At 35.6% G+C, this 14,843-nt stretch overlaps 1 protein-coding gene across 1 annotated transcript in view; it reads right to left on the bottom strand.

Moving 5' to 3' along the window:
* The window catches only part of ssh2a (slingshot protein phosphatase 2a), a 43,666-nt gene that overhangs the window by 23,112 nt on the left and 5,711 nt on the right, over nt 1-14,843 (bottom strand). Inside the window, exon 2 of the mRNA XM_056473331.1 lies at nt 6,902-6,945. Within this exon, the coding sequence (XP_056329306.1) occupies nt 6,902-6,945 (44 nt within the window). The remainder of the gene's footprint in view (nt 1-6,901; nt 6,946-14,843) is intronic.

Below are 14,843 nucleotides of genomic sequence, written 5' to 3'. Positions count from 1 at the left end.
GATAAACACTTAAAATTGTGCGCTTTCCTTTAATGAATTTGTCACAATATTTGATCTGTTTTTTCTATGCATGTCTTTGTCAAAGGCGATTACCTGACCCAGACAGACCTTTGGTAAAATCTGTCTTATTTAAAAGGCCCAACAGGACAAACATTGTAAATCTCTCATCTAAATATCCGGGTGAGTTCTTACGCACAACAACTTAGTCATGCTGTTATAGTAGTATTTTTCGTAATCTTTGGAGACATATAATCAAAGTAAACTAACCACACACACCACACCAAATCCATTGCAGATGTGTCAATAAATGATAAACGTATGAATACATTTCATCAAGACTATGATGGCTTGAAAAAGGAAACATATTTTGCCACAATGTGATACCAAACACATTGGGTTTGATAGCTAAACATCAGTCAATGAAAACAACTATTTTGAATCAACAAAACTTCTAAAAATGAATATTGAGATACAATTGTTCACTAAAACTCATTAAGACTGCATGTTTAGAACTCACTATTCAACATGTCCAACTGCATTTTATGTAAACACTTAAATCTAAATCAAAGACATATACGCCACACATGACGCATGACGTTTAGCTTCTCCATGCTTAAACCTAATGACATCACAACAAGGTATAAACACACCTTTCTCCGTACGTTACAATACATCACAAACTGCATTCCAGTGCGTTTGTTTGCCTGACAGCACATAACATCTGTAGCCTGATCAAATCACCCCCAGCCTGTCAGCATACTCAAGACCTGTTTAAGCTACTTTGTGTTTATATCAGAGTTTTCCCATTTGACTCTCTTGGCTGGTTGTTGCTGTTGTCATGATGTGTTTACAAAATTAAGAGTCCCCGTTGTGCAATGGCTGCTGTCTTGCATGCAATGTCTCGGAAAAGGTCACTAGTGCTTCCAAGATTATGGACGCTCCCTTGATTACCCCCCGTTTCATGACCGCAGTGTTCTTACAAGCCAGCTGTTTCATATACTTGAAGCTGGGAATGTGTCTGATAACAATTACTTACTCAACCTTATAAAAAGTGGTCAGCCATATGGGAAATCCAGTGGGCGGTCTGAGACCAACATCTTATATAGAAGGTTGAGTGATTTTATGAGTCTATTACGGTAATGGTAAATCTATTTAGCAACACAATTGTTGTTGCTGGAAAATTAACACAGTGAACATGACTGAATTAGCACATTATACAGCAGATAGATAGATAGATAGATAGGTAGATAGGTAGATAGGTAGATAGGTAGAAAGGTAGATAGATAGATAGATAGATAGATAGACAGACAGACAGACAGACAGACAGACAGACAGACAGACAGACAGACAGACAAATATGACATAAGCCGACCTGTGACTAAACGTCAGTTGAATTCTTAATGTTTTGGTTCTTTTCACACAGATAATATCTACAGGTCACATCGGACGCAAGTTACAAGAGTCTTTTCTACACTGAAAGCACCAGTGTGCATAACATTAAGCAGCAGATGTGCAGTACAAAACTGTAAATGGTATATCAGGGTTGACACATTTATTCCTGACCTGGTAAAACAAGCAGGTGAAATGAGTGAAACTCAGACATGAATATACTTGCTTTGCCAAGCCCTGTGTAAAACGGTTGGCTATCATAATTCATACACACACATATACACACACGCACACACATATATATAAAAATTGAAAGTGGTCCAGAAGAACCTGTTCAGCCACCCTGCTGTGACTATGCACTGCACATCACCTTATTTTCTCTGAAATTGCTATTATATGCGGGATCTATTTTTCTATTCTGCTTCCTGGTGCCTGAATTTCCTGCTTTCTCTCTTAACCACCCCCTTCACCAGCCCCAAGACTCTAATTTGAGCTGCTGGAATGAGGCCAGCGCACAAAGCAAATGTATTGCAGGCAAGCTAAGACCAAATAGTCCCATAAAAAAACACAATAAATGCACTGCAGGCCTGCTATGACTTATTAGTTCCATTAAAAAAAACTATAAATGCAAACGCTGATGATGATGGTTCTGCTAATACATACCACAACTCAGACATACAGAACCTGAAGATCTCTTAAGATGAGACAATTTAGACTTTTATATATTTGAATGCATAATGTTTAAACTATGTATTTATTCAATAACAGCATCCGTCTCTGACCACATTGGGTTTTACAAGTCCATTTTAAAATGTCTCTAAGATACCACATTTTGTCGTTTACAAGTCATTGTGAGTCATTTTATTTTAATGTCTCAAAATGTGATGCCCATTTACATATGTCAATTTCGAACAGGTGGTAGATAAAAGTACTAGCGAGGTAAACTACTGCTCCTAAGTTTATGTTAAAAATAAAATGAATACTTCATTCAAAAGAGTCATGAAATGGAGAACTGTTTAAAACATGAATTATTCCTTGATACCATTTTAAAATGTCCAGGTTTTATTTGATTGTTACATCACTGAAAGATTCATATTTCACAATAATAAACTGTTTCTTGATTCAATCTCATCATGCTGACAGCTTTTCAAAATATCTTTTACTCAAAGATACAGCACTGCTAAATAAGTTGTCCTCGAGATAGCAGTTCTGGAAAATGGGTGTTTTTCATTTTGTAAGAAAATGAGGAGAAAAAAATTCTATTATTTAACATTTTTGGTGAAAAAAAGTTTGAAAACTAACCTCAAAAATGATATATATAATTTTTATAATACATACATACACACATACATACATATCTGTCTATCGTTTTACATCTCTCTCTCTCTCTCTCTCTCTCTCTCTCTCTCTCTCTCTCTCTCTCTCTCTATATATATATATATATATATATATATATATATATATATATATATATATATACATATATATATAAAGCAGGATGAATTCTGAAGTGTTCTGGGCAATATTATCTGCTCATAAAATATTCAACCAAATGCTTCAGAACTCATTGGTCACCTCTTCACAGAGCAGCTGGACAATGACCCAAAGATTACTGCAAAAGCAACCAATGAGTTTTTGAAGGGAAAGAAGTGAAATGTAATGCAATGGCCAAGTCAATCACCTGAACTAAATCCGATTAAGCACGCATTTTACTTGCTGAAGACAAAACTGAAGAAAAAATGCCCCAAGAACTGGAGCAGGAACTGAAGACAGTTGCAGTACAGGCCTGGCAGAGCATCACCAGGGACGAAACCCAGCATCTGGTGAAGTCTATGCGTTCCAGACTCCAGGCTGTAATTGACTGCAAAGGATTTGCAAGCAAGTTTTAAAAAGTGAACGTCTGATTTACGATTATTATTCTGTCCCGTTACCTTTGGTCCCTTAAGAAGTGGGAAGCACATTCGCAAACTGTTGTAATTCTTACACCGTTCACTTGATTTGGATGTATATACCCTTAAATTAATTCTGTCTGCAGTTGAAGCACACATTGTTTCATTTCAAATACAAAAATGTTTTGTCGATGTCCCAATATTTATGGACCTGACTGTGTCTATATATATATGAACAGAAACTGCGCTGCATGACCCTTTAATAAGGACATTTAGCAGCTGTTCTGTTTTAATTATTGAAGAAAAGTTTTTGAGGATCAAAATGGTATTATTTCTGAAGGATCACGTGACACTGAAGACTTTCGTACTGACACCAAAAATTCAGCTTTGACTCACCAAAATAAAATTAGACTTTAAATGATATTCCTACAGAAATTACTATTTTAAACTGTATTTTTATCAAATAAATTTGGCCTTGGAGAGAATAACAGATCTCTGCCCGAACACAAAGATTGAAATAACCCCATTCTCTTGAACAACGAAGCACATGGCAGCAAGCTACAACATTAAAAATAATTTATTTAATATCGTGAACCAAAGTGAACCAAGATCCCCTCTGCAGCCCCTTAAATCATAAACTGGGATCATGCATAGCAAGATATGCTTTTTATTCAGGCCAAATGTTACATAATCCAGGGTCAGGTTGTAGCATGAGGATGCCAATGGGAAAAGGCAAATGAAAACACTCAGAGATATGAGAATATAGCAAGGAAATGACATCACGCTCATCATAAGATTACCTAATACACCATGTAATTGAAGACATGTGTGGCACAGCTTTCAGAAGTGCCAAGTTTGGGGTGGCTTGTAAGCTTGACCTGAGGGTTCTAGTTTTTGTCTTGGATACAACACAAACAAAAGCCTGATGTCACATAGACCCTCCCAGACCATTCCAGCTCTGGTGGTGGGAAGCCAAACCGTGTTGCATAACGAAGCTTGAATAGTTATCAGTCCAAAAGGATTCTCATGATTCAAATTAGACCCGAGTCTGAACCCACTCCAGACCCTCTAACCAAAGCCCTACGCTGTCAGCTATGTACTGCAAACCACCACACGCTTGTACTCTTGCAATTTGATTCAAAACCTTCTGTTGAACTTGGAGATAATTAAATAAACAGGTCGAGTTAATTAACATTCCAAAGGCAGGCCAAAACAAAACCAGCTGTTTAATATAGAATTGAAAAATATAGTGGCTAATTCCACACAGAAAAAATGCCCAAAATGACAACAATTTTAAAATGAAATGTCATCAGATCTTTACAGAAGAAAAAAAATAACAATTTATCTAGTCCTTACACTGTTTCTGGTAAATAACAGATTCTCTATTTTGTAATTCATGCTTTTTTCACCAATTCATTTAGGGTATTCATAAAGTTCTATTTGGCCATTTTTTGGGGAGCCAAACAGTATTCAGGTACAGAAATTGAATAATCACATAAATAATAGCTTTTCTTTGCTTTGCTTAATATCTAGTCCAAATACCGAAACATTTTTAGATCATTTAAAAATATTGTTTTGTTTTCTACTTTAGAAGAAATAAGTCAAAATGAAGAGTTTTTCCCGTAAACCAAGCAAAATGTTCTGCCAGTGTGGTGAGTGAAATCTTGTTTTCGCTTTGAAAGTAGATATTTGGACTAGAATAAATAAATTCCATATAAATACAATAATGAAATACAATTCTGTACCTCCTGGTCAGCTATAATTCAGACTCAACATTGCATATCTTGCAATGTGACTACTGCAGATGTGCACATTGCAATATCAATGCCACAGCCATATCACTCTACAGCCCAAGACTGGTTACTCAATGAAGCTAAGCAGGAATGAGCCTGATCAGCACCTGGATGGAAGACCACATGGGAACCCATCATGGCCTCCCAATCATCCCCATCCACCGAATTGGCTGTATCACTGTCTCTCCACTCCACCTATAACTGGTGTGTGGTGAGCGCACTGGCACAGTTGTCCTGTATGCTACACACTGGTAGTAGAATTTGGAGACCCCCCTTTCATGATTGTGAAGTGCCTTAAGTGTAGGGCCATACACGATAAATGCGCTATATAAATACCCATTACTTACTTACTTACTCACTCACCTACTTACTTAGATACTTATTTACCTAACTACTTACTCACCTACTTACTCACCTACTCGCTTACCTACTTACCTGTTTACCTACTTCCTCACTCACCTACTTACTTACCTACTTACCTATTCACTTACTTACCTACTTACTCTCTCAACTACTTACTTACCTACTCACTCACTTACCTACCTACTTACTTACTTACCTACCTACTTACTTATGATGCTGAAACGATATATTGTGCAGCCATAAATTGCTTTATGGGACATTGATCTCCGCTCTGTCGACTTTTGATGTTGAAAATTCAACTGTGCAGTTTAACAAAGTGACTTTTATTGACATTTTAGTAGTTTGGAACTATATATTGTAAAATAATATATGGTTATATAGGCAGTTTATTACCAGTTTTTGTACTGTAATTAACAACAATAATAACAAAATCACTTCAAACTATTACAAATGTCAATAAAAGTAACTTTTTTTTAACTTTTCAACATATAAAGTTGTTGGAGAAAAGAACAAGGTCTCATAATAATACTCACAAGCATAAATAATCACAAAATATGGAAATAAAAAATGTACAGTAAAGCCCAAAAATCCAGAGAGTCTGCTTTTGGCATTTTGTTTAATGGACTTTAAAGACCCTTGAAGTACTAAAACATTTCAAATTCTAAATGACCATCAATAAAACAGCTAACATATTTAAATAAATGAACACACAAGGGTGGGGATAAATGAAAAATCACTTTTAGATTTCGTGCTGTCCTATGTAAAGTTTGTCATGCGATGTCTGCTTCAGCCTAAAGCACGATGCATACATTTTGAAGGAATCCACAACTATGAAAACAGAAGCAAAATAAACAAGTCTGACGTATCATACATACGCACGTACTCTAAAACACACAAATATTGCTGGCCACAGATACATTAAACTGATAATCATGCAAATATTTCACAGGCCAAGCACTGTCATGTACTGGACTGCACGTACACAAGGTAGCAACAGGTAACATTTAGCCCACCATCTTCCTGGTTTCACTTACATAACATCTCATTTAAATATTTGGTTTCTTTCTTTTTCAGAGATCTTTAAAGCGACATCATCTTCAATTAAAACTTTTTTAATTCCATCACTAGGTGCAGATCTGTACCTCCTAAAGAGGCTAATTTGCAAATTAAATGCCAAAACTACCAGATCAAGCAATACAGTTGTCAATTCTGAGATTGAGACACGCATAAAAGCTCAAACTCAAGCTAAGTGTGTAAATTAAAGCAACTGTCAACTCGTTTGTCATGTACTGTTCACAATGCTCCCCCTGGTGGAGATACTGCATATTAGGAGATTTGAGGGTAAAACTAAAGTGAATGTTCTCCTCAAAAACAAAGATGTCTGTCTAGAAGTGTGGCTATAAATATCACATACATAAATATCGATTGATGAACAAAATGAGGTGAGGTGCAGGTCTGCGGACATACCTCCTGGGCTGAGAGCGCCGGTCATCTTCAGCACTGTCTGCCTCCTGTAGGACCAAACAGAGATGAAGAGATCAGATCTGGAGCACATTCAAGGAGATTACAGTCCACAGCATGAAATCAAACTCTTTCGAATTACTGTAACTTTTACGCCTATCTGTATCTCTATTGTTAGGTTCATTTTTTCTGTATAGTATTTTAGCATCAGATTGCAAGTGCAGACAAAACACAAGTTACATATTTCCATTTACTGCTTAAAATATGGCGTTCTATTGCTTTTATACTTGCCTTATTTTTAATAATAAGTCCACGTTACGTGTAAATATTATTTTTTTACAATTTGTATTTTTATAAATGTGCAATACCGTATGAAATAGCAACATTCTCTCTTAGTACTACGGCTAAAAACTGTTAACAATAAATATTCAGTCACATGATGAATATTCCTTCATTCAAATTAGAGGTCAATAAGTGTTTTTTTAAATCTTATCTTATCCAAGGCTGCATTTATTTGATCACAAATAATCTTTAGTGTCTAATGATTGGAAGCCACTTTAATATACTAAATTGCTTATCAATGTTGGAAAAAATATATATGTATTCTTACTTTTAAAAATGTTTGCATTCTTTTTAGCCCTTTGTTGGCACATTTTATTTTGACCACTTTTTCTTTTCAATAAAATAAACTAAATTATTGCTATGTGAACAAAATTGTTGGTATACCCTTCAATTTTGTCCAGGCCAGTTTCATTAGTTTGCCTTTTTTAATGCGTCATATGCACAATGCTTTTAATGCTTCAATTCAAAACTAATATCTTTAGTTTTTCATTTAATTTTTGATTAATAATTACATTTTTTGTTCAATGGAGGGTACCAACAATTTTGTCCATGTGTGTATTTGATTGTTTTTTTTCTATTTTAGGAGATTTTATAATACAAAACTGTATTTATATAGTAGTCATAGTCAAAGTAAAAAAGTACTCTAAAACTAAACAGCAATAAATGCAAACACAAGTTTCGATGAGGTTATTTTAGGAGAAAAAATGCTTTCTATAAGATTTTGTTTAGGTGCAATACCAAAGGTTTCCACTACATTAAATCTAGTTTCCTATTCACTTCCTATGCAGTCATTTTTGACGGCAAATAACACATAAATAACTTTTTTCAGGGCCATTAAACCTTTTCAATCACTTAAAAATGTTTCCTTACACACAGGAGCGGACTTAACCAATAAGTGAGGTAAGCAGCCGCTTAGGGCCCTGGGGAACTAAGAGGCCCAGACCAATGCCAAGATGCCTACATTAATCATATATCTCTTTTATAAATTTTATACCGCACATGCACGAGGTGTGAGCGCCAGTGTTGCTAACTTAGCGACTTTTCAGACCCCCTCTTGCACCAAATTTTCAAAAAAGTAACTAGCGTATGTTTTTAGGTGTTACTGGTGATATTTAGAGACTCTCATGTGTCTGTGCTTTACCGTTTCTAACGTTACTCTTCGCAATGAGCTGCAGGGATGCCGTCAGTCTCTCCCCCGCCTCAGAGCACTCAAAGGCGACACAGTGCCACACAACCACCTCTCACACTTGTTTTAGCACCATGAGCGTGAGACCTGGTACAGTCAATCTGATCTGCTTTTCCTCTGTTTTAAATGTAATAATTTAAATGGACCATGTATTATTATGGTGGCTTGAAAAGCCAGCATACTGTTATCTATCTTAAACTTATTATGGTGGCTTGAAAAGCCAGCATACTGTTATCTATCTTAAACTTATTATTATTCTTCTTCTTCTTCTTCTTCTTCTTCTTCTTCTGAGACTAATTTCTAAGTGTATCTCCTCCTAGGCCTTTCAAGCTACATACTTCAAACTTTCGTCAAACCTTCAAACTGGTCTGACTCGGGTTGCTATATCTTTTCTAACTGATCCGACCTTGGGTTTTCCGAAAAACGACCCAGAAAAATCCCAAAAGTCCCATTGACCTAACATTGGGTCAAACTTTGTGAGCTCATAACTCTGCATCAGACTGTCCTACAGACTTCTAACTGGACTCATTTAACTCAGTCTAGCCAGCAGCCAATAACTGATGACTTTTTAACTTACTAGCCACTCCCTAGCAACCACTTACAGCACCCTAGCAACTGTCCCATAGACTTCCATTGTAAAAGACTCCCATTTACTTAACATTGGATCAACCTTTGTGAGCTCAGAACTCTGCATCAGACTGTCCTACAGACTAGAGTCTGGCCTCATTCAACTCAGTCTAGCCAGCAGCCAATCACTGATTACCTTTAAACTTACTAGCCACTCCCTAGCAACCAATTTCAGCACCCTAGCAACTGTCCCAGAGACTGTGACTAGCTATTCTAACATACGCTAACAGTTTTAACATCCTACTGACATGCTAATCTTGCTAGAAAGGTGCTAGCAAAACGATAGTGACATGCTAGTCATGCTAGTAACATGCTAATTCATGCTAGAATCATGCTAACAACATGCTAATTCATGCTAGAAACAAGCTGATTCATGCTAGAATCATGCTAGTAACATGCTAGTTACATGCTAATTAATGCTAGAATCATGCTAGTTACATGCTAATTCATGCTAGAAACATGCTAATTCATGCTAGAATCATGCTAACAACATGCTAATTCATGCTAGAAACATGCTAGTAACATGCTAATTCATGCTAGAAACATGCTAGTAACATGCTATAATCATGCTAGTAACATGCTAATTCATGCTAGAATCATGCTAGTAACATGCTAATCCATGCTAGAATCATGCTAGTGACATGCTAATTCATGCTAGAATCATGCTAGTAACATGCTAATTCATGCTAGAATCATGCTAGTAACATGCTAATTCATGCTAGAATCATGCTAATAACATGCTAATTCATGCTAGAAACATGCTAATTCATGCTAGAAACATGCTAGTAACATGCTAAGTCATGCTAGAAACATGCTAATTCATGCTAGAATCATGCTAGTAACATGCTAATTCATGCTAGAAACATGCTAGTAACATGCTAATTCATGCTAGAATCATGCTAGTAACATGCTAATTCATGTTAGAAACATGCTAGTAACATGCTAATTCATGCTAGAATAATGCTAGTAACATGCTAATTCATGCTAGAATCATGCTAATAACATGCTAATTAATGCTAGAAACATGCTAGTAACATGCTAATTCATGCTAGAATCATGCTAATAACATGCTAATTCATGCTAGAAACATGCTAATTAATGCTAGTAACATGCTAATTCATGCTAGAATCATGCTAGTAACATGCTAATTCATGCTAGAATCATGCTAGTTACATGCTTATCCATGCTAGAATCATGCTAGTAACATGCTAATTCATGCTAGAATCATGCTAGTAACATGCTAATTCATGCTAGAATCATGCTAATAACATGTTAGTTCATACTAGAAACATGCTAGTAACATGCTAGTTCATGCTAGAATCATGCTAGTAATATGCTAGTAACTTGCTAATACATGCTAGAATCATGCTAGTAACATGCTAATTCATGCTAGAAACATGCTAATTCATGCTAGAATCATGCTAGTAACATGCTAATTCATGCTAGAAACATGCTAGTAACATGCTAATTCATGCTATAATCATGCTAGTAACATGCTAATTCATGCTAGAAACATGCTAGTAACATGCTAATTCATGCTAGAATCATGCTAGTAACATGCTAATTAATGCTAGAAACATGCTAGTAACATGCTAATTCATGCTAGAAACATGGCAGTAACATGCTAATTCATGCTAGAAACATGCTAATAACATGCTAATTTATGCTAGAAACATGCTAGTAACATGTTAATTAATGCTAGAAACATGCTAGTAACATGCTAATTCATGCTAGAATCATGCTAGTAACATGCTAATTCATGCTAGAAACATGCTAGTAACATGCTAATTCATGCTAGAATCATGCTAATAACATGCTAATTAATGCTAGAAACATGCTAGTAACATGCTAATTCATGCTAGAAACATGGCAGTAACATGCTAATTCATGCTAGAAACATGCTAATAACATGCTAATTTATGCTAGAAACATGCTAGTAACATGTTAATTAATGCTAGAAACATGCTAGTAACATGCTAATTCATGCTAGAATCATGCTAGTAACATGCTAATTCATGCTAGAAACATGCTAGTAACATGCTAATTCATGCTAGAAACATGCTAGTAACATGCTAATTCATGCTAGAATCATGCTAATAACATGCTAATTAATGCTAGAAACATGCTAGTAACATGCTAATTCATGCTAGAAACATGGCAGTAACATGCTAATTCATGCTAGAAACATGCTAATAACATGCTAATTTATGCTAGAAACATGCTAGTAACATGTTAATTAATGCTAGAAACATGCTAGTAACATGCTAATTCATGCTAGAATCATGCTAGTAACATGCTAATTCATGCTAGAAACATGCTAGTAACATGCTAATTCATGCTAGAAACATGCTAGTAACATGCTAATTCATGCTAGAATCATGCTAATAACATGCTAATTCATGCTAGAAACATGTTAGTAACATGCTAATTCATGCTAGAATCATGCTAGTTACATGCTAATCCATGCTAGAATCATGCTAATAACATGCTAATTCATGCTAGAATCATTCTAGTAACATGCTAATTCATGCTAGAATCATGCTAATAACATGCTAGTTCATGCTAGAATCATGCTAGTAACATGCTAGTTCATGCTAGAATCATGCTAGTAACATGCTAGTAACTTGCTAATACATGCTAGAATCATGCTAGTAACATGCTAATTTATGCTAGAATCATGCTAATAACATGCTAATTCATGCTAGAAACATGCTAATTCATGCTAGTAACATGCTAAATCATGCTAGAAACAGGCTAGTAACATGCTAATTCATGCTAGAAACATGCTAGTAACATGCTAATTCATGCTATAATCATGCTAGTAACATGCCAATTCATGCTAGAAACATGCTAGTAACATGCTAACTCATGCTAAAAACATGCTAGTAACATGCTAATTCATGCTAGAAACATGCTAATTCATGCTAGAAACATGCTAGTAACATGCTAATTCATGCTAGAATCATGCTAGTTACATGCTAATTTATGTTAGAATCATGCTAGTTACTTGCTAATTCATGCTAGTAACATGCTAATTCAGACTCGGCTTTTCAAGCCACCATAAAGTTTGTCCTCAAACTTTAATATCTAGTTATTATTCTTCTTCTTCTTCTTCTTCTTCTTCTTCTTCTTATTCTTCTGAGACTAATTTCTAAGTGTATCTCCTCCTAGGCCTTTCAAGCTACATACTTCAAACTTTCGTCAAACCTTCGAACTGGTCTGACTCGGGTTGCTATATCTTTTCTAACTGATCCGACCTTGGGTTTTCCGGAAAACGACCCAGAAAAATCCCAAAAGTCCCATTGACTTAACATTGGGTCAAACTTTGTGAGCTCATAACTCTGCATCAGACTGTCCTACAGACTTCTAACTGGACTCATTTAACTCAGTCTAGCCAGCAGCCAATAACTGATGACTTTTTAACTTACTAGCCACTCCCTAGCAACCACTTACAGCACCCTAGCAACTGTCCCATAGACTTCCATTGTAAAAGACTCCCATTTACTTAACATTGGATCAACCTTTGTGAGCTCATAACTCTGCATCAGACTGTCCTACAGACTAGAGTCTGGCCTCATTCAACTCAGTCTAGCCAGCAGCCAATCACTGATTACCTTTAAACTTACTAGCCACTCCCTAGCAACCAATTTCAGCACCCTAGCAACTGTCCCAGAGACTGTGACTAGCTATTCTAACACACGCTAACAGTTTTAACATCCTAATGACATGCTAATCTTGCTAGAAAGGTGCTAGCAACACGATAGTGACATGCTAGTCATGCTAGTAACATGCTAATTCATGCTAGAATCATGCTAACAACATGCTAATTCATGCTAGAAACAAGCTGATTCATGCTAGAATCATGCTAGTAACATGCTAGTTACATGCTAATTAATGCTAGAATCATGCTAGTTACATGCTAATTCATGCTAGAAACATGCTAATTCATGCTAGAATCATGCTAACAACATGCTAATCCATGCTAGAATCATGCTAGTAACATGCTAATTCATGCTAGAATCATGCTAGTAACATGCTAATTCATGCTAATAACATGCTAATTCATGCTAGAATAATGCTAGTAACACGCTAATTCATGCTAGAATCATGCTAATAACATGCTAATTCATGCTAGAATCATGCTAGTAACATGCTAATTCATGCTAGAATCATGCTAGTAACATGCTAATTCATGCTAGAATCATGCTTATAACATGCTAATTCATGCTAGAATCATGCTAGTAACACGCTAATTCATGCTAGAATCATGCTAATAACATGCTAATTCATGCTAGAATCATGCTAGTAACATGCTAATTCATGCTAGAATCATGCTAGTAACATGCTAATTCATGCTAGAAACATGCTAGTAACATGCTAATTCATGCTAGAATCATGCTAGTAACATGCTTATTCATGCTAGAAACATGCTAGTAACATGCTAATTCATGCTAGAATCATGCTAGTAACATGCTAGAATCATGCTAATAACATGCTAATTCATGCTAGAAACATGCTAATTCATGCTAGAATCATGCTAATAACATGCTAATTCATGCTAGAGACATGCTAGTAACATGCTAAATAATGCTAGAAACATGCTAGTAACATGCTAATTCATGCTAGAATCATGCTAGTAACATGCTAATTCATGCTAGAAACATGCTAGTAACATGCTAATTCATGCTAGAATCATGCTAGTAACATGCTAATACATGCTAGAATCATGCTAATAACATGCTAATTCATGCTAGAATCATGCTAGTAACATGCTAATACATGCTAGAATCATGCTAGTAACATGCTAATTCATGCTAGAATCATGCTAGTAACATGCTAATTCATGCTAGAATCATGCTAGTAACATGCTAATTCATGCTAGAATCATGCTAGTAACATGCTAATTCATGCTAGAATCATGCTAGTAACATGCTAATTCATGCTAGAAACATGCTAGTAACATGCTAATTCATGCTAGAATCATGCTAATAACATGCTAATTCATGCTAGAAACATGCTAATTCATGCTAGAATCATGCTAATAACATGCTAAATCATGCTAGAATCATGCTAGTAACATGCTAATTCATGCTAGAAACATGCTAGTAACATGCTAATTTATGCTAGAATCATGCTAGTAACATGCTAATTCATGCTAGAAACATGCTAGTAACATGCTAATTCATGCTAGAAACATGCTAGTAACATGCTAATTCATGCTAGAATCATGCTAATTCATGCTAGAAACATGCTAGTAACATGCTAATTCATGCTAGTTACATGCTAATTCATGCTAGAATCATGCTAGTAACATGCTAATTCATATTAGAAACATGCTAGTAACATGCTAGTAACATGCTAGTAACATGCTAGTAACATGCTAGAATCATGCTAGAAACATGCTAATTCATGTTAACAACATGCTAATTCATGCTAGAAACATGCTAGTAACATGCTAATTCATGCTAGAATCATGCTAGTAACATGCTAATTCATACTAGAATCATGCTAACAACATGCTAATTCATGCTAGAAACATGGTAGTAACATGCTAATTCATGCTAGAATCATGCTAGTTACATGCTAATTCCTGCTAGAATCATGCTAATAACATGCTAATTCATGCTAGAATCATGCTAGTAACATGCTAATTCATGCTATAATCATGCCAGTAACATGTTAATTCATGCTAGAATCATGCTAATAACATGCTAATTCATGCTAGAATCATGCTAATTCATGCTAGTAACATGCTAATTAATGCTAGAATCATGCTAATTGATGTTAGCAACT

This window comes from Danio aesculapii, chromosome 15, assembly GCF_903798145.1.
Source record: "Danio aesculapii chromosome 15, fDanAes4.1, whole genome shotgun sequence".
NCBI classification, from domain to species: Eukaryota; Metazoa; Chordata; class Actinopteri; order Cypriniformes; family Danionidae; genus Danio; species Danio aesculapii.
Note: the sequence above shows the minus strand (reverse complement) of the source record. Positions and strands in the feature narration are given on the sequence as shown.